Source organism: Mauremys mutica, chromosome 4, assembly GCF_020497125.1.
Source record: "Mauremys mutica isolate MM-2020 ecotype Southern chromosome 4, ASM2049712v1, whole genome shotgun sequence".
Taxonomy (NCBI): domain Eukaryota; kingdom Metazoa; phylum Chordata; order Testudines; family Geoemydidae; genus Mauremys; species Mauremys mutica.
In genome coordinates, this window is record NC_059075.1 from 74,637,954 (window position 1) to 74,658,905 (window position 20,952).

The 20,952-nt window shown below is 49.2% G+C and overlaps 1 protein-coding gene across 1 annotated transcript in view; it reads left to right on the plus strand.

The window, feature by feature from the left end:
- The window catches only part of TP53I11 (tumor protein p53 inducible protein 11), a 46,452-nt gene that overhangs the window by 18,491 nt on the left and 7,009 nt on the right, over positions 1–20,952 (plus strand). The window contains exons 2-5 of the mRNA XM_045014990.1: positions 11,792–11,955; positions 17,017–17,075; positions 18,864–18,912; positions 19,364–19,460. Of these exons, the coding sequence (XP_044870925.1) occupies positions 11,827–11,955; positions 17,017–17,075; positions 18,864–18,912; positions 19,364–19,460 (334 nt within the window). The 5' untranslated portion in view covers positions 11,792–11,826. The remainder of the gene's footprint in view (positions 1–11,791; positions 11,956–17,016; positions 17,076–18,863; positions 18,913–19,363; positions 19,461–20,952) is intronic.

Below are 20,952 nucleotides of genomic sequence, written 5' to 3' on the forward strand. Positions count from 1 at the left end.
TGCAGCAAATTATAAAGCGATGACATGTGCAAATGACCATGTAGCTCCACTGGGGAGCATGCCCGCAGGAAAGACTCTGTGGGGAGTGAAAGGAGCAAAGGATCCATGGGAGCATGGGTGGTACATGGAGGGCGTGGGGGAGAAGGGATGTTAGATGAGAGCGCAAGTTGTGCAGGGAACAGTGTGTTCTGGTGTTGAGTGCTGGCTGAAATCATAGCTAGGAGGCTGCATGGAAAGCAGGGTGTAAGGGGAGAGGAGAGGTGACTTCAGAAGTGAGGAGAAGCACCTTGTGTTTTATTTTTCTAAAGCTTCCTGGAGAGATGACCGTCCCTAGTTTATACAGATCCTCTAGTGCTTACCTGACAAAAATAGGGCGCCATGCTAGCTGTTTCATTGGGGCTCAAGCAGCACAAAGTAAGTTTGACTTGATGCCCACCAGATTGTGCCTTAAGAGGCGCTTCCTCTTACAAAGGATGCCAAAGAATGAAGACCCATCACCCTCCTTGTTGGGATTTAACTAGCAGCTTCTTCCAGTGTGCTCTTAGGAGAGGCACAAACCACTCCAGTTCTCTCCCTGTGAGTCACCCATTGTACACAGTACTGCCTACACCAGCGCTTCTTAAACTGTGGGTCAGGTCCCCAAAGTGGGTCATAATCCTGTTTAATGGGGTTGCCAGGGCTGGTGTCGGACTTGCTAGGGTCCGGGGCCAAAGCCTGAGGCCCACTTCCCGGGGCTGAAGCTGAAGTCCAAGCCCCACCACCTACCAGAGCCCAAGGCCTTCCACCCTGGGTGGTGGGGCTCAGGCTACAGACTCCTCCCACCCAGGGTTGAAGCCCCTTGAGCTGCGGCCCGGTGTGGCAGGGCTCCGGCTTCAGCTTTGTTCCCTCCTCCTGGGGTCATATAGTAATTTTTGTTGTCAAAGGGGGTTGTGGTGCAGTGAAGTTTTGAGAACCCTGGCCTACATCACTGTAGGGAATGACATTCTGGCAGGGCCTGAAGAAGAGCTCTGTGTAGCTGGAAAGTGCCTCCCTCACCAACAGAAGTTGGTCCAATAAAAGACATTACCTCACCCACCTTGACTCTCTGGCATGAGAGATTCTTGACAGTATCATGTGGGCTCCTTCCTCCATTCAAAGGCCTGTTGTCACTGTGGGAGAAGAATGCCATATGCCCCGCCTGTGTTACAGGAGAGGAATGCTGTGTCCAGTTCTTACTGTATGTGAATTGCAGACTGATCCTGTACTACCACTGCAGTCACACTATAGAGTCCCGTAATGATTGAGAGTTAATTATTTTCCCCACCCCTAAAGGTTAGTCCTGTTCAAACTGGATCTGATTTCATTTCTCTGGACCTCTGGGACTAGGGTGACCAGATGTCCTGATTTTATAGGGACAGTCCCGATTTTTGGGTCTTTCTTATATAGGCTCCTATTACCCCCCACCCCCGTCCTGATTTTTCACACTTGCTGTCTGGGCACCCTATCTGGGACATGCACACCTGCAGAGACAGCTTGGAAAGAGTGGCCCCCCCTTAGCCAGGGTATGCAGTTCAGAAAGCATGAATCCCAGGAACAGCTACGTAACTGTCCACAGTGTGGTGTTCCATGTGCTGCAACTGGGCCACCCTGTGGGGGTGCATAGTAAGTGATACTCTGGCTTGGTCTGCTGAAGGCAGAGCAATCAACAGATCAATAGACAGGAGGGAAACCTCAGCTCAGATCTCTGTCCCATCCACTGCAACATATTTAAATTGTCACTTAAGGTTTTCCTAAAAAAAGGTGCTGCTCTACCCCAGGATAACTAATGCAGATTGGCTATCCCACTGTAACTTAGTGGTGACACGGCCCTGTAATTTCACTGCTATGTAAACTAGGCAGAAGTAGAGTGCTGAGTTCACCTCACTACCTTCTGGTAAAAACAACCCAGGCCTTGTCTCCACTAGGATTTTAAGGTGGAATCGCCAGCCTACATTAGCCATCCCACTGTAAAACCAACCTCTCCCCCCCGCGCCTCTCCCCCACCTGCAACAAACCTTTTTTTGCAGTAAAGACACAGCCAAAGAAACCAGGGAGAGGGGTTAGTTCAAATCAGAGTGGGGATTTGGGACTGACTGTTTCTCTGGCATCTCCAGTGGATTGCCATGCTAGAGAGATGGTGGTTAAGGCATTAGCCTGGGGTTTAGGAGACCCAGATCCACTTCCTGTGAGTGTGGGAAAGGCATGTAGTCTCTTTTTACAGTCAGGGAACTGAGGCAATGATATAATAGGGAAGTGCTATCTCCTAGGGGTGCTGTGAGGGTAAATACACGAACGACTGTGAGGCACTCAAGTAATATGGGGGGAACATACAAATACAGGACACATGTTTGCTGTGGCCTAAAATCTTTTTAATGATAAGAACAGCCACAGTGGGTCAGGCCAGTATCCATTTTTCTGACCGGGGCCAATGCCAGGTGCTTCAGAGGGAATGAACAGATCAGGACCGTTATCAAGTGATCTATCCCCTTTCCTCTTTAATAACAAGATGTATTGTAGAGTATAATAAACCCTAATCCTGCACCTCTCTCCCAAACTTACCTTTGGTCACCCCTTGCTTCCAAGCCCTGTCGGTCCCTTTTGAAGCCAGCATAGCCATGCTGATTAGCCTTCAGTGTGTGGAGCAACCTGCCCTAAACGTGGCCATTCCCATGGTTGCTGTACACTAGAGAAGGGACAGCCAGAGCCTGGGAAAGGCAGCGGAGGAGCTGGACAAGTGAATTACTGTCTGTGAGGCCTTACAAGAAGAGGCAGCAAAAGAAAAGCTGTGGGCATTAGTCCCATTTATGCGAGCCAGGTATAATACAGGTGCTGTGCACCATTTGGGAGAATCTACCTTGCACATCTTCATTACAGATTGAGGAAATCTCTATATCACCATCCATGTTCCCTCCCCATGAGAGGGAATGCCCTATGGTAGCTTTCTTTGTATAGAGATGGTAGGCAGTTGACTTAGGTGTGTTGAGGCTGATGCCTGATGAAGGACCTGGGAGTACCTCTAAAGCTTTGGCTACACTTACACTTCAAAGCGCTGCCGCGGCAGCGCTTTGAAGTGTAAGTGTAGTCAAAGCACCAGCGCTGGGAGAAAGCTCTCACAGCGCTGTCCGTACTCCACCTCCCTGTGGGGAATAACGGACAGCGCTGGGAGCGCGGCTCCCAGCGCTGGGGCTTTGACTACACTGGCGCTTTGTAGCGCCGCTATTTGCAGCGCTGCAGAGGGTGTGTTTTCACACCCTGCTGCAGCGCTGCAAATTTGTAAGTGTAGCCAAGCCCCAAGACAGTAAATCACAATAAAAAAGAAATTATCACATAGCCTGTAGTTCTGAAATACTAATTCCAACAGGTTTGTGACAGATCTGTCTCTCAGTTATCTCATCGATCGGTCTAATCTGCCCATCATCATGGTATCCAGGTACCAGAAGTGTGCCCATTGCGGAATCTTTGAAAGAGAATATTAATGGTTTCCAATCCTGCTGGAAAGGTATAACAAGTGGGGTTCTGCAGGGGTCTGTTTTGGGACCGGCTCTGTTCAATATCTTCATCAGTGACTTTGATATTGGCCTAGAAAGTACGCTTATTAAGTTTCTGGGAGGGATTACAACTGCTTTGGAGGATAGGGTCATAATTCAAAATGATCTGGACAAACTGGAGAAATGGTCTGAGGTAAACAGGATGAAGTTTAACAAAGATGCAAAGTTTTCCATCCTAAGTGGAGCAATCAGTTTCACACATACAGAATGGGAAGAGACTGTCTAGGAAGGAGTATGGCAGAAAGGGATCTAGGGGTTATAGTGGACTACAAGCTAAATATGAGTCAACAGTGTGATGCTGTTGCAAAAAAAGCAAACATGAATCTGGGATGCATTAACAAGTGTGTTGTGACCAAGACACGAGAAGTCATTCTTCCGCTCTACTCTGCGCTGGTTAGGCCTCAACTGGAGTATTGTGTCCAGTTTTGGGCACTGCATTTCAAGAAAGATGTGGAGAAATTGGAGAGGGTCCAGAGAAGAGCAACAAGAATGATTAAAGGTCTTGAGAACATGACCTATGAAGGAAGGCTGAAAGAATTGGGTTTGTTTAGTTTGGAAAAGAGAAGACTGAGAGGGGATATGATAGCAGTTTTCAGGTATCTAAAAGGGTGTTGTAAGGAGGAGGGAGAAAACTTGTTCACCTTAGCCTCTAAGGCTAGAACAAGAAGCAATGGGCTTAAACTGCAGCAAGGGAGGTTCGGTTGGACATTAGGAAAAAGTTCTTAGCTGTCAGGGTGGCTAAACACTGGAATAAATTGCCTAGAGAGGTTGTGGAATCTCCATCTCTGGAGATACTTAAGAGCAGGTTAGATAAATGTCTATCCGGGATAGTCTAGACAGTATTTGGTTCTGCCATGAGGGCAGGGACTGGACTCGATGACCTCTCGAGGTCCCTTCCAGCCCTAGAATCTATGAAGTGTATCAAATGGAAATACCACACTGGAGAAGGGCCATCTCGAGCACTGAGAGAACAGAGTTCAGACTCATGGCCCATTCAGCTCCTGACCCCTTCACTGAGACTGTCAACAAGGGGACCAGTTAGTGCTCCTTGGGACAGAGAAACCTGTCCCCTAGGAATCAGACTGAGACTGTCAAGCTCATTTCACAGAGGCCACTGAGCAACCATCTGACAACTTGGTGACTGCTGATAAGTCAGTTCTCCGCTGCGCTGAGGATTAACTAGCTAATATTTGTCAAGTGCTTTATAAAAGCACGTAGTGAGCGTGCAGAAGTTCCCAGGCAGCCTTTTCTAATGGGATGCTCACTGTGTTGAGATTCCCCATGCTGATTTGCCAACACCAGAGCCAGATAAAAATCTTGTTTTGCCCAGCCCGGGTATGCCAGGTAGGAGAAATGTCCATATTGGGGACAAGGTGGATTAATAATGCTCCTCCAGAGACTCTGGCTCAAATGCATTTCATGTCGTCATTGTAGCCCTTAGTGGAAATGTTATGAGATACATGGGTAACGCTGGGGAGGTGTTACTGTGCGGGTCTTGTGGGATAATGGGGCATAGGAAGCTCTGCAGCCTTTCTAATAGGGTTATGAATGAGCTCTGGGAGATGTGGTGGGCTCATGCAGAGGGAGAGGGGGACTTTGGAACTGACTTGGACATGCTGCTGAGACAAAGGGACATCAAGGCAATGTAGCAGGATCAAGGAGGTCCCAGATGTCCTGGCGTTACCTCAGTACTTGATGGTTTCATTAGGTCAAGGCTGAATGTGCCTTGGAGACTCAATGTCCCTCTCATTCCTAGAATTGTGCCTTCCCGGTAATGGCTGGGGGTAGAGGGGGAGGGAGATAGACTGTCTCTGTCTGTGTTTGGAGTTTAAGGGGGAAGTTTGTCCTGCTGCTGCCTGATGTGTACCTGTTCTGTGGCTAAACAGAGGACTTCAGCTGTCAATTTGGCACTTCTCATCTCTACATCATTCAATATGCACCCTCCAAGCCTGTGCGGTCTGAGTACAGATTTGGCTTCCAAGACCCTCACACATTCAAGCTTCATTCTCCTTCCTAATAGCTTTGCCTCTTCCGTTCCAAAGCTCAGCTGAGTGAGTGCTGGAAGGGGCAGTTAGGCTGGGAGGAAGGAGTAGAGCAGGCAAGAGGGGTGCAGGGGTAGCATTAGACTAGGGTGACCATCTTTCCCAAAGGGAAAACAGGACACAGTGTGGGGCTGGCCCAAGCTGCTCATCGAAGCATTCCCCCCATCCCTGCATGGGGCTGGTGTCGCTGCTCACTGGAGCCCTGCCTTCCCCCCATGATGGGGCTGGCATTGCCATTCGCCCCCCCCCGCTCATTCCTCCACACCCCACGTGTGTGTGGGGGGGAGGGGGGAGAGTGTTCTTGCCATCTGATCTGAGAAGGTGCTAAGCAATCTTCAATTGGAGCAGCTGTTGCAGTGTGTGTGTGAGACTGACACACGCGCACACACACATCCTCACATCACCTCTGGGAGGTGGGATTTTTTTTTCCACTTTTTCCAGATAAGGATCATGAGGCACAGGACCAAAGCGGTGTGTTTGGGTTGGCGTCTAGGCACACAACTGGCCTGAAGTACCTTTACATTCCACCTGTGCACTCTAGTGTTGTCTTGGCATTTGGCCAGTCCCTGGCATACCTTAGAGCAGCCTCAGGGTAATACTAATGGTGATGTGAGCAAACCTCCACTAAGAATTGGACTGAGACCCAGCAACTCATTTCACGGAGGCCATTGACCAGCCATCAGATGGGAGTGAATTTTGATCATAATTGGCCTTTGGTCAGAGTGGAACTGGTGCTCTAGAGAGAGAGAGAAAAGGCTCCGTATCACATGTTCAGTCCCCTGAGCCATTGTAGTCCTACCCCTGCCAGGGGCGGCTCTAGGCATTTTGCCGCTCCAAGCACGGCAGGCAGGCTGCCTTCAGTGGCTTGCCTGCGGAGGGTCTGCTGGTCCCGCAGCTTCGGAGGACCTCCCGCAGGTGTGCCTGCAGAGGGTCCGAAGCCGCGGGACCAGCAGACCCTCCGCAGGCAAGCCACCGAAGGCAGCCTGCCTGCCGCCCTCGCGGCGCCGGCAGAGCGCCCCCCGCGGCTTGCCGCCCCAAGCACGTGCTTGGCGTGCTGGGGCCTGGAGCCGCTCCTGACCTCTGACTCGTCTGTTACCCCCAGGAGGCAACAAATATCCTCCCTTACTTTACTTTAAAAAAAAGTGTGTGTGTGGAATTACAAACCAGAATCCTCTGGCCTGAAAGAGGGATAGAGCAGGAGGCAGGATCAGCATTATTTCTCTGTGCTCTATCCCCAGTGTGGTATGGTGAAATGCTGTGTGGAGTGAATCTCCCAAGCCGTGTATCCCTTTCCCCCACTACAACCAATGAGCCCCAGTTTGGAAGCCAGGGGATGCTGCTACTTAGGATCAATTCCGCTCCTTGTGGCAGATTGTCTCTTAGCAAGTTTCCCCACTTTTCTCCTCCCACCTCAGCAAATATTGAAGGAGATGCATGTTCCATGCCTGCAGCTAAATGTGCAGCACTGCTTCTGCAGAGGAGAGCAATACTCAGTCTGAGAGGCTGGGCCATAGAGCTCTGCACAACCCTTTTCTCTGCTATTCCTAGCCATATGCTAAGGGCAACAGGGCCCAGAGCGGAAACCACAACTTTGAATTCCCTTTGCTTTGGGGAGCTGGAATTAGGCACTTAACATTAATGTTAACAGCCATTAATTAGTCAGTGCCAGAGATTCTGGCATCCAGCCCATCCTCAATAAACCATTGCCTCATTCTTCCTTCCAGGAGGCAGTTTGGCCTTGTCAGACAAGTACTATGAGGGAAGGTTTCAGGGAGAAGTCAAGTGAAGATTCAGGCTTTAGCCCCAGTAACACGGAACACTTCAGACTGAGCCAGTCCTTGTGTGGTTGTTCTTCACTAGCCAGCCACAACCCTGAGTCTTGACTTTCTCAGTCAGTCTCTTGCTTTCTCTCCCTGCCTCATTTCATCCATCACTGAATGAACAGCCCTGAGATTCCCCTTGGGCAAGAGAAGCATCTGACAGCCCAGACACTTTTAGCCTGAGCCAAGTGCCTTTGATCAGAAAAGAGGACTAGCATGATAACAGGCTTTCCAATGGAATCTCAGGTGCTTCCTGATTCCAGCCAACTTGGAAATCCATGGGAGCAAACTATTACTTGTGCTTCAATGTCCAGCCAGGAAGTAGAGAGGTAGCAGAAATTGTGTGGGGGAGGGAACAATAAAAATGTTTGCCAAGCTTTTTGGAGCCTTGGTTTTGATTTTTTTGGGGGACTAGTTTGGGGTCAGACTTGAAGGTTTGGGATCAGCTCAAGTTTTGGGCACAGATTTAGTTCAGATTTTGTGTGGAAATTTTTGCATCTGATATGGGGGCAAAATTTGAGTTAATTACTCCAAACTGCTTCCCTAGTCTCTAGCTTTAACCTGCCTGGCTTGTGCTCCAGTGTGGAAAAGGGGCTGCATCCTTATTCCCATATCCATCTCCTCACTGGCTAAATCTCTCTAGGTTCTGGCAGCTGCAGTTGGCTGTACTGCAGCTATTTCCAAGGATGATAGAAGGGAGCTGGACTCAAGTCAACAACTCAAACCTTGGGTTGTACTTTTCCAGACACTTATTTTGCAAGAAAATAAACAGCAGAACTGTTTAGATGGAAAGAATTCTAAGAGTCTGGTCAGAGCCATTTCACTAATTCCTTTGAGTACAGGAGTCAGCCATGACATTTGTCCCTGTGGGTTTGTGTCATGGAAATAGTTGGCAATCTTAGGGCTAGTCCACACTTACCGTCCGGGTCGACGCGGTGAGTTCGACTTCTCGGAGTTCGAACTATCGCGTCTGATCTAGACGCGATAGTTCGAACTCCGGAAGCGCCGCGGTCGACTCCGGTACTCCACCACTGCAAACAGCAGTGGCAGAGTCGACCTTGGAGCCGCGGAGTTCGACCCCGCTGCGTCTGGACGGGTGAGTAGTTCGAATTAGGGTACTTCGAATTCAGCTACGCTATTCACGTAGCTGAATTTGCGTACCCTAATTTGAACCCCCTTTTTAGTGTGGACCAGGCCTTAGAGAATTGTGAGACCAGAGCAACAGTGTCAGCTCTTGTTCTGACACCAGCATAGGCCCTGCTAGAGAACACTATTCAGCTGATGGCTTTTCTTCACTACACGCTTAGCTCAGGCTCAGCCATGAGTTTCCCCTTAACATGCTCTGCGTTCCCACGTCTCTATGCCAGCAGTGCTATATGGCAAGGTAACTGCGGAGCTCTAGGGCAGACCCCCAGGTAGCCGTTAGTGTGTACTGCTCCCCTGAGGTGACACTGACAATTGCAACAATCAAGACATATGATGGTCCTCCAATCCCTTCCATAAGTCCACTTCCAGTCCAGGGGCTATCAATCTACCTTTGCTCAGCTTCCTGCTTGCAGGTCAGTTTCTCTAGGTTCAAACACTGGAGATGAGTAAAACAGCTCAGTGGCCACTAACAAACTCATGCATCCTTGTACAGCCACCTGGCCGTATGCAGGTACCTGAATCTTGGTGCAGCTTTGGGCTGAACCGAGCAAACCCCTTTAAATCTGTAAAGCATGGAGCAGCCCAGTGAACTGTGGTGCTGTATACTGCTTGTCATGGCCAGATATGGCACCAGTGCGGTTGTAGGGCTTGACAACCTGCGATAGCATGACCATGTTACAGTGCTAACTTACCCTGTGAATGCTTACTCTGTGCATAGCATGCAGTGAAAACAAATGAAGTGCTTTCTCCACACCGGACACCAGAATAGCTTCCCTCAGCTAACACATTTCATCCCGAGCCCTGTCCCCTTTTGACGCTAGGGTTATGTCTCCACAACAGGTCCCAATAGGGGTAGACAGACACGAGCTTTGCTGAAGCTAACACACTTAAAAGAGCAGTGTGGTTGCCAGCTAGCCCAAGCTGTCACAGAGTCTAAACCCACCTGACCCCCTGGGTATGTAGCTGGGTGGCTAGTCTGAGCTGACACCTGTGCCTGCATAGCCACACTGCTGTTTTTAGCATGCTAGCTGTGCTCAGGCTAGCATGTCTGTCTACCCACTCTGGGAACCATACCTCCCAGCTGCAGTGTAGACATACCCTAGCACAGATTCCACTTGCATGGAACCGCTATGGGAAAATCTGGCCTGAGCGAGGGACTTGCCAGATTAGAGTCCCATGCCTGCTCAGAAAAAAAATTGTTTTTAGACCAAGCCAAGAGGGACTGAAGGAAAGTAAGATAGGGTCTGTCTGATCTGAGAAGGTGCCAAGCAATTTTCAGCTGGAGCAGCTCTTGCCGTGTGTGTAACTTTTTCTCCCAGTCTTGGGGGTGTGTGTGTGTGTGTTGGTCTTTTTTGGGGGGGCTTACGTCTCTAGTGCTTTATGGGAGTGCTGCTGTGGGACTCAGTTCAGCCAAAGAAAGAGAAGATTGGTGGACAGTGGCCCTTACACATGAGTTGCTCCCAAGGATGGGCTGCATTAGGACCCACTGCAGAAGCAGGAAGGGAAGGTGAATGGCTGTCAAGAAGCTACTTGCCATTTGCCCCATACCCCATGCTGCAAGTAAATAAATGGGGCCGCACAGCTTTCATCACACCCAACTGCTCCCCTAGAGTAATTTAATGTCCTGTAGGTTGGGAAATGTTGTGATAAGATGCTAAACTCCTGATTGCAGTCTGCTTCAGACATCACTTTATATCAGGATGGACTAAGTGAGGCTCACAGGCCAAATGGACCCCTGTAGTTTTTCTATGAAATTCAGGGCTGTCCTCATTTTTAATATAGAGGAAAAAGCTAGAAGATACCATCCATCCCAGCATGCAGTGCTACACAGATCCAGATGGAGCACTGCATCCTGGGACCTCTAGCCCCCATAGTCTTTACCTTGCATGTCTGTTAAAGATGAGGGTAGCTGAAATCTGCTTTCTTTGATGCAAGTTAAGTGAAGTCCTAGGGTCTCTCACATAGCCAGAGCTGTCTGTCACATCTCCCCATGGACACTTGAACAAAGCTCAGGCACCCCTGCCTTCTGCATTACCATCCTCTTTACAGATTCTCTCACTGGGATCCCCTCAGAAATCACAGAAAGATAGTCCTTCATTTATGCCATCAGCCCTCATGGTGAGATCTCAGAGGAGACTGATATACCCAGGACATTGTTAATGTGGTCTATTCATGATCAGTCCAGAGGGGTCAGATGAGTGAAGCAGCAGGCAGCCTCTCTTTAAGAGCACTTAGTACCAGCTTGCCCAAGGGAAGGTTTTGGATTGGCTGGGCTCCCCCTTCTTCTGTCATCTGGAGAGAAGACAGGCTCCCAGCTGATAACAAAGCTCTTCCACCCACTATAATTAGGAAGATAAAAGCACATGGAGCAGAGGTTTAATTGGAGAAGCCATGAAAAGCATGTTTATGCTGCAGGTTTCTTCTATGGTTTTGAGCCACTTTTGTGGCTTCTGAGGAAACTCAAAATGTAGAATTTATTCTCTGTGGACAGAATTTCCTCGGGTCTTTGATGCAGTTAGAAAGGAAGGGAACTCGGGGCGGGGGGAGGGATGCGGCTGCTAATGCTCTCTTGTCTGGAACTCCTTAATGGACAGCTCCCTGGAGGTTACCAGTGTGAAATGGGTCTCTGTTCCTGTGGGGACATGTATCCACATTTTTTAAAAAACTACTCACACAATGGGCCATGTGGTGCTCCTTGCACACAGACACGGCAGAGAGGCCAACAAGTGAATGGATCATGGTGATGGAACTTCCTTGGGTTCTAGAAGGAGTTGCTCTTGGTCAGGGAATTAGAGGGGAAGCCAGTTTGCAGTGTTGCTGCCTGTACTTGACTTGTTCTGGGGCATCAGTCCCCAAGACTGTCAGGCTGGCACTGACACCAGCCCTAAAGTAACTACGTTAAAGCCACAGAACCTCCCTTTCTTTGAGCTCTGGTGCTTTCTTTCAAATGGGTATGGAGGTAACATAGGTAGAAATGCTCCTCGTTGGTTTCAAAATGAACTAAGACTCCTCTGTCCAGCTGTGGACAAATCTAGCCTGACCTATCATGAGAACAGCAATGCCACACTCTCCTCCACGGAGGACACCCAACTAATTTTCGGCCCAATCCTGCTAAGTGTCTCTAGCCCCTTTAATGGGAGGATGCTTAGTCCCTCATAAGGGGTCCAATCCCATGAGAGATGCTCCTTGTCAGCACTTTTGACTTCTGTCCTTTCAGTTTCTTCCAAAGCCAGCAACTGCTCGTGAGTCACCATGGCGACCAAGCAACCCCCACCTCTAATGAAGAAGCATAGCCAGACGGACCTGGTGAGCCGACTCAAGACAAGGAAGATCTTGGGAGTTGGAGGGGAAGATGATGATGGAGAAGTTCATAGGTCTAAGGTAAGAACCACCTCCATGCACTGTGATACCATAACATTATTCTGGGTGTATGGGGTGAGGAACTTGGATGGTCCTAAACAGGGAGACAGCGGGGAGGGGGGGGGGGAATGTTGTCTGCCTCACAGCAGGGAAAAGGAGGATTGAAAGGGCCTCTTACAATGGGTCAGACATTGGGTGTCCCTGAGGAGAGTGAGAACTGGGGAACTTGCACTGCCCTCTCCCATTGTGCCCCTCATTGACATCTCGGCACAAAGAAGGGAAAACTGGTTCCAGGCAGTGCAGGGGGCTCAAACATGCAGTTTTTACTTGAGCCAAACTGTTGTTGATGGGAAAGGGAAAGAGGAAAGGGCAGTAGGGGAACAACTTGGCAACCATCTCTGAACCCCATGTTCTTTGGGGTAGGATAGATGTTTGCAATGGTCTGTAATAAAGACTTGCAGGGAGACCTGTGGAGATCAGAAGTTGGGAGATGCTCTGCATCAGGAATCTCTTGTGGCATGCAGCTAAATGAAAAGGTTACTAAAGAGACCTTTCATTGCAGAGGAGTGGTCAAAAAACCAAGAAATAGCAAAGACCAGATAAATAATGGGATGAGGCTCCGCTGACAGCTCTCTTCCCTTGCCTGAGATTAAAAACAAGTAGTAGGAAGGAACCCAAAGCAAAATCCCCCACATCCAAACACACCCTAAACTTTGGGGAAATTCCAATGTGAACCATGCAGCTTGGGCCTGTCTCCAGGATGGGCCAAACCAAAATTCTGGATTGGGATTTGGACTCTGAGGCTCAGACCTCTTTAGCCAATGCAAGTTGAGCTGAGAGGAAGATTGGTTTGGATAGTGGGGCTTGGTCCGTGTCCCGTGGAAAGGGACTAGGCAGAAGGGATGCCTATTTCTAAAAACTTTTGTGAATGTAAAATAACAGCATATCAATGAAGCAACCTGAAATGTGATTGGGGGGTGGAGAGGGGAGGGGAGTAAAATACATGAAGAGGGCAGAAAAGAGGAAGACAACAGAAGTGTGTGTATAGGGGAGGGGAAATGGGAAAATGTGCTCTGGGCAAGAGAGAGGGGGAAATAGAGATGTTGAAAGGCAGAGGACAGATTTAAAACCTAGGCTGGGATCCCTGAAATCCTAGTATCTGCTTAGCTGCAAGATTTAGAATAGCCCATCACCCAAATCACCATAGCATATTATCTTTGCAACATCATAATCCCTGGAACCCACATGCAGTGAGAGGGTGGGTGGGTGAGTGAGTGAGTGACTCGGTGACCATTTGAATCTTTCACTGTCCTTTGGTGCAGTAAGCCCTTCAGGAAGTGCTTTGCAACTGAGCTGCAGCTACATCTGGTGTGGCTTAGAGCAGAATCGCAGCCGTGGGTGGAACTGCCATGCCTCTGGGGGCGGCAGGGCCTGGAGTTTCAATCTGCTATTATCACCTTATTAGAGATGATGCTTGATAAATTTGGGAATATACATAACTTTTGTGGGCGGTTTATATTCTCTTTGAGAACACAATCAGACACAAACATCCATCCATTTCTCTCTTCCCCCCCCCCATGCTGATACACACAGAGCTTCATCTTTCTTTTTGTCTGTCACCCTCTCTCTCTCTCTCTCTCTCTCTCATGCGAACACACACGCACGTTGTATTGCTCATACAGAGATACAGAAACAAGACTTCTCCATAGTCAGCAGTGCCTGTGTAAGAGCAATAACATAGAAGCTTTTGACAGGGAATTGCAAATGCTAGAGACTGCAAGACACTGAAGAGCAGGGATTGACAGTTGCTTGAAGGAATTAGTCATGGGGCTTGATCCTCAGTTGAGCTCATGCTGAGTGTGGGAGACACAGGTGGCTTTAAGATACCTCCCCGATAGCAGGGCCATATGGGTCTGAATCAGCCCAACATAAGTCAGAGCAGCCACAGGAATGGTCCCCCTAGGGCTCATAACATTGGTCCAGGATTGACAGAGCAGTACTCCATTGCCCACCCCTTCTCACCTCTGTCACTTTCTAGGCCTGCCCTGGAATGCCCCATACATGGAGGGGAAGTCAAGGGGCGTGGGGTAACTTTATATCACTAGGAGCTTCCCCTCCATTAGAAGAACCCCCAACTTGCCCCTTTAGGAGTGTCACTGGAGCTGCACAAAGGGGACTTAGTTGTGGTCGAGTATCTGCCCATAGTCTTAGGAGTTAGAGATGAAAAAGACCTACAGTATCAGGTCACTTTCAGTAGATCATTGTCCACTTCTAATTCTACCTGGATCCTTTATCTAAATCACTTTCAAAATGTTGGGGCTAGGGAAGGCCTGTCCAGTTGGTCATATTCGTCGAGACTTGCTCAGTTGAGGCTCATTAATGTGAGAGGCAGGTGTAAATCAAACCCCAGATACAAACACACCCAAACCTTTGGCGGTGTTCACAGTTCAGCCCAGCTCTGAACTTCACAAATGACCCTCTGTTTTGGAAGAGCTGAATTGGATTGACTCACGCAGCCCATCAAAGCCAGTTCCTGATTCTAATTTTGCTAGTTGATTTCAAAGTATGTATTTTGGAATCATTGTGAGACATAGCAAGGAAGGAAATGGGCATTTGTCAATGCTTGAGGCAGAATGGCAACACTTCCTTGGGTGGGAACCTGTACGGGAAAAGATCCCTTGGAATTGGGTATTTACAAAAAACAGTCTATGTCCAGCGCAGAGATGTGTAATTAAGTTTGTCTGGGGCTGAAAACAGATCTATGCATGTAAAAGGAAAAAGTCCTGACCAGGGGGTGAGATGTGCCTAAAATGCTAATTGAGACTTGATATCTGACAGCCAGCTGCACTATAATGGGAAGGGATCACTGATCTCTCACTCTGAGCCCCTTCCACCTCTACTTTAATTTCTAGAACCCCTTTGCCGGAGAATGCGGCGGCTGTTGTTTTCCTCAGACTTCTACAAATCATGGAGATGCGTTATCATGGCAAGAATAAAGCAGCAATTTAAGCACCGTGCACAATGCTCTTCTGATGTGCTAAGGCTGGCTGTAAACTGCTTTCACATTAATGGATATGAACACTGTCTTTAAACTATTAAACCACTGCTGGAATTTTATTGTGAGGGCACCCATTAGGTGACTTTGAGCTTGTGCTTTATGCACACAGCACAGCCAGTCAATCCACTCTGCATAATCTGATGCAGATACCTCAGAAATTGGTGCGATTATTTAGAAGACGCTCCTGGTGCCCATGGAGGATTGGGTTGCAAATGGATGAATGGAGTCTTGTGGTTTTGTTTATATAAAAAAAAAAACACCCCAGATCCAGATAACTGCCTTGTGCTCTTCTGGAAGGCCACCTCGGCCTAGTCTTCCCTGGGAACGTTGTTATCCTGCTGAGAGTTGTCCCTGAACACCACCTGGGACTAGTCTGGCCCTTGAGGGTGGGGAAGGAGTACTTGCCTAAACTTGTCTCAGCTGTAAGTAGCTCTCTCTGGCCCTGAGGGCCTCCCCCATGCCTTTCCCTACATGCAGGAAATGACACCGAATGGAACACAAAGCTGTTTTTTCCTCCCCAGCTGACAATGCTGGCTGGAGACAGGAAGGAAGCTACTCAGGGCTGCCTGTGTCACCTTTGTTCTCATTTGCTTGGTAAAGGTCTCTCTTTCCTCTGCATAGTGCCCCTTTGCTGTTGCCTTGTGTTGCTTACAGGGAGGCCTTTCTGCTGTGGTTCTCCTTTAATCTCCTAAATGATCCCTTGCTGGGCTCCCGATCAGCTCTGGAACAAGATGGAAACCTTTTGGGTTTGCTTTCTCCTCCCCCCACATCTGTTGACCTAAAACTACTGAACTTTGGCTCCCTCCTCTGCTTCAGGCCCTGGAGCCATGCCAGTTGGCCTGATGATACCAATCTGACAGATCCCCTTTGGGAAATGTGACCTTTGGCTCTATGGAGACATGCATTTATTCTAACTGTTTTTAAATGGTTGCCTGCGAACAGGATCCCCACTAGAGCGGAGACAGTTTGATATCCCCAGGAGAGTGGAAGGGACTAAATGCCTCACATCTGAGATACACTAGGCAACCTGTAACCAGCCTCTCTTCTGCTCCCATTTCCTGCTTCCAGTCTCCTGCTGGTGCTCATTTACTTCTACTGGCTTCTCAGGTGTTTGGGAGTACCCCATAAACCAGCCATCCCCATTGTCAGGATACCCCATTTGAAATTCATAGGAACTGGCCCATTGGGCTCTTGAATGTATCTGAGGATGTGTGCTTGTGAGTGGTGGAATTTGGTCAGCATGGTATGGAAAAGACTGAGGAGCCTTGAGTGAGATGGAGGCACCTTGGTAACTGTGCAGGCAAACATGGCTGGCATTCTGCACTCAGCTATGCTCCTATCCTGCCTGGGACATAGATAATGTTATTTTATTGGGTTAGGCAGAGTCTGATAGTGTGAAGCTGTGAAATCAGAGGGAATAGAGATAATGTGGGGGGAAGGGATGGGGTCTTGTCTGCCTGCATTAATCCATAATTCCTAAGGGTGTACATCTCCCCATACCTTATACCTGGTTGTGGGTACCCCTAGACGAGTGGCTCTTAAACTGTGGTCACAGGATGCTTCCTGGTGGTCTACAGAATAGAACACTTCAAGGGGAATGGGATCCATGAGGGGGTCTGTTACTAGTGGAGGAATCCATCTACAGAATGGACATATTAGAGAATCATGGCCCCATGCATATTTCTCCACAGCCAGCAGCCACTATCTGTGTAAACAGACAGCTGCTCCCTCCCACCCATAGGAGGAGATCTCCATGGGCGCGGGGGGAAAGAGAGCTTGCACCTCATTCCAATGAGAGGAGGAGGGAGGGAGTTTCCTTAGAGGGTGGGGCTCCAAATAATGACCTTTTGGGAACTTGCCAAAGGGGGCCAACAGATCTAGATGAGGGAGAAGAGATTCCACCCAGAGATAAGATTTCCCCCCGTAGGGTTGGATGTGTGTCCTCTCCTCAGGCTGAAAGAGATTGTTTGCAGGAACTTGGGGATAGGCTGTTCAGACACCATGTGTTCTCATTTGAATTTCAGATCAGTCAAGTCCTGGGCAATGAAATAAAATTTGCTGTGCGGGAACCCTTGGGGCTCAGGTAAGTTTCCATGGGGAGTCTGAGCACTCAGGCTGTACAGCTGGGATGAGGTTGATGACATTAAGGGTCTTGGGCCTAAATATTTACATGGGCTGCTGCCTTCTTCCCACTCCCATTTGCAGCCTTGTATCCTCCTTAGCCTTGCTAGCCACAGAAGGGCACACTTGGGACTACTGGTCAATCCAATGGTCAGGGAGGCAGACACTTTTTATAACAGGGCACCTGTGCTGATGGGCTGAGCCCAGGTGGCTGTACAGGCACTCCCAGGATGACCCTGAACATGGACAGGTGCCTCACCCATGCTGTATGTGTGTGGATGTCTCTTGTGCAGTAGAGGGTTTACTGGATGATTTCCCCTTTGCCAATGGGTGGGTTGTGTCCCCTGTGCGGGTTGGGTAGGTAGAATTACACTTCTGCAGTATGCACAGCAGATTTCTCACTTGTGTAGCGAGGCTCTCACATGTGTGAGGCATGGTGACATCCCTATCTCTTTGATGGGCCTGTCCCAGTTGTATTCTATGTGGTGATATGGAGGTATCAATCACCTATGCAGTGCAGATCCTCCAAAGTACCTAGGCATCTAACTTCCATTGAAATCAAGAGGAGGTAGGCACCTAAATTCCTTTGAGGATCTGGGCATAGGTGTCACTCATCTGTGTAATTGGGGTGAGGATGGGGGGGTCGAGTGAGGATTCACACTCTTGTATGTTGGCTAAGAGGGTCTTCCCTGTGTTATAGAACAGAGCCCCTGGCATTAAACATCTGGGCTCTTATGTTAGGTCTCTGCCTCAGTGGTTATCTCTGAGATGTGGATATAGTACCTCTTCAATACAAGGGGGCAAACCCTGCCTTTTGAGCAGTTGCTGAGCCAGTGCTGGGAGAGACTCATGGGGTGAGAAACCTCTGGGGCTGGCTTTGGACCTGGGAATGCTGTCACACGACAGAGTTGTATACTGCCAGTGTCCCAGGTGTGGACTGGATGAGCTGAGTCTAATTTGTGTCCCAAGGTGTGCTGGGGCCTCTGTTATGAGAAGATTGTGGGTTTTTTAAAGCTGTAGAGACTTTTTTAGGTAGCTGTGAGCAAGTTTCCTTCAAAGACACACAAGCTAAGGGACTACAAGGACTTGGGAGACTATGCAGCCTGTTGGCTACAAGCAGAAGTGCAGAGTCTTGTAGGAAAGGTTTGCCAAATGGGTCAGGGTGGAATCTTGAGTGAGTAAAGGGAAATAGTGGGGCTGTATGAGCTGATGAGTTTGGGGGTGAGCTGGGTGTGCTGGGGTTCTAGGTTGGTCTGTAGCTGATGGGAATGTCCAATTGGGTTCCCAGCCCTTATTGGCTACTAAATCAAACCTTGTGACTATAGACAAGCCTAGAAGAGTGGTTTGAAAGGAGAAAAACTGAATGTGCAATACCCCAGCTCATTAACCTATGCACTGATGCCCAAAGGAGACCTGTCCCTGCTCCATTGTGCACCACTGAAATCAATCAGGCCCCAAATGCCCAGCTGACTTGTACATAAGGCTTCCTCGGTCAGATGCCCCAAACTGATTGTGTTCCAGCTAGCCAGGAAATCCCTTTGGTGGTTCTGTATTCCATACTGACTGCTTCTACTCAAAGACAGTCTCTCCATCCACATAAAGAAAGGATCACAAACTGAATTCCCTTTTCCCTGATATCCTGGGTGGGGGTGTCTTCTGGGATATACCTGGGGCCACTCTGCTAGGGCAGATGGAAGAGTGAGGGTGTGGGGAATCTCTGTGCCTCTGATTTGTGTTTCTTCCCATGCAGGGTCTGGCAGTTTGTCTCTGCCATCATATTTTCTGGGGTCGCCGTCATGGTAAGTGGGAGAACCATTCCCAGAAAGAGCCCAACCCGGGGCTGCCAATGTGCAGTCATGACCTAGCAATCTCCATGGCCCTATACATTATTCTGTCATCACTACCTTCCAAAAGCTGCTGCCACTTTCTCTTCCTGGCCTGTGATCAGCTGTCTCTCTGCAATGGGTTTTACCAACAGCTTCCCTGACAGGTTGTTCCTAACACCCGAGTCCCAGCCTCTAGTAGCAGGTTCATAAAACCACAGTTGGCAGCAGGGGTCTCAGTCACAGAGGAGATCCTGGACGCTATTCCTCTCTAATCCCCCCCCCCCCCCCCACACACACACAAAGTGACCCAAAACACATGGAGCACCCAGGGGAGCTGCTGCTCTTCTACTTTTATCATCTTCAAGTGACCCAATCTCATGCAGAGCAACTGAGATTCCCTTGGTCTCCTTCCCACTCCTTTTAGGCTCTCACTTTCCCTGATCAGCTCTATGATGCCGTCTTTGAAGAAGAATCCGTCAACAGCAAGACTCCCATCAGGCTGTACGGAGGAGCTCTCCTCAGTAAGTAATGCTGAGACTGAGCTTAGAGATTCAGTCTGTGGGACTAACAGGGAAGATGTTGAGAAGCTCTGAATGAAGAATCCTAATGGGGAGGAGGAAGGAAAGCTCTGTTCCAGACCTAACCTCAGACTGGGTTAGGACAGAGCTAGGCAATGTCAGGGTAAATGCCCCTTCAAGTAGTTTGGGTTTGGTGGGTTTTTTTTTTTTTTTGCAGAAAGGTCCATCTCCCTCCTAGCTGTAGGATCAAGACCCCCCCCCTCCCTCCATACTGTCTCTAACATTGTATTGCACCAGGTGAGGGGAGGAGATTGCAAGCTGCCAGAAATGGAATACTAGACTGGAAGGGCCATTGATGGGAACTGGTTCAGCAGGAGGGGGCGGGGGACACAAGGCTAGATGGCCCATCTAGCTTTGATGCAGAACATGGGAGTACTGGGCTAGGCAAGGCATTGGCCTGTTCCAGTGTGGCAATTCCCTTGTCCCTCTGAGGCTGGAATCTTTGGGGGAAGCAGGGCTGCCTCCCCCAGCTCCATGTTCTGCAACCTCCAGCTTTAGCGAGCCTGGAAAGATTAGAACACTAGTCAGCCCTTTTTCAGTGCCATGTGGGGAGGAGGAGGTGGCAGCAAAACTGGAGGTTGGAGGAGCTGAAGGTGGGAGGCTTAAGGAAAATGTAGTGCTGGCAGATTTCTCTTGGGAATGACAATAAATAAATTGGTTTTGTGGAAGGTCAGACTCCCAGAGTGGTGTGTATAGTGGGGAGGGGAGAAGCTTGCCCTGCTGCCTTTCACTAGCACTAAACTTGCACAGACCAGACCCACAAGGTCTGCTCACTCTTTGAATCTGTCGCTGGGATGCTGAGGATACTGTACAGAGGGAGTGATGGCTGGAGAGAGGGGACTGCTTATGACAGTGGGTCCACGTGCAAGGTCTTATCTTTTAATGGTGGCAGGAATCACCCAAGGGTACTGTGCTTGGTAGGTAGCAGGATCAGGGGTTCTGGTACATATGGAAAACCTGTTCTCTGCTTATCCGCTGCCCATCTCCTCTCCTTAGCCTGTGGCAGCACCTGGTGGTGCAGAATGGAAGCACAGCACACATAGCCTGCTCTTGGAAACCCCCAGCGCTGTGATACAGCTCCCCTTTTGTTGGCCTCTGGTTTCCCTTGGTCTCCTCCAATATAAGGCCAGGACAGGACTTCACACTCTCTGTACCAGGGCTGCTGAACAGTGGTGCTTTCTGGGAAAGGCATGAACATGATTCAGAGGCAAAAGGCCGGCTCCAGTAATAAGCCTATTTGGGATCTGGATTTTGGGAGAGGGAGTTTGGCAGCTTGTGAATCACGTGGGGTAGTAAGCACAGAGCTGCAGGTGGTTCTTCCATACTGGGATGCCATGAATACCCATGTCCCAGTAAACAGCCTCCCTGGCCCTGGGCTTGTTCACAATGAGTTGCTCTGGTCCCCTCTCCATCCCACCACGTTTGGAGTGTTTGT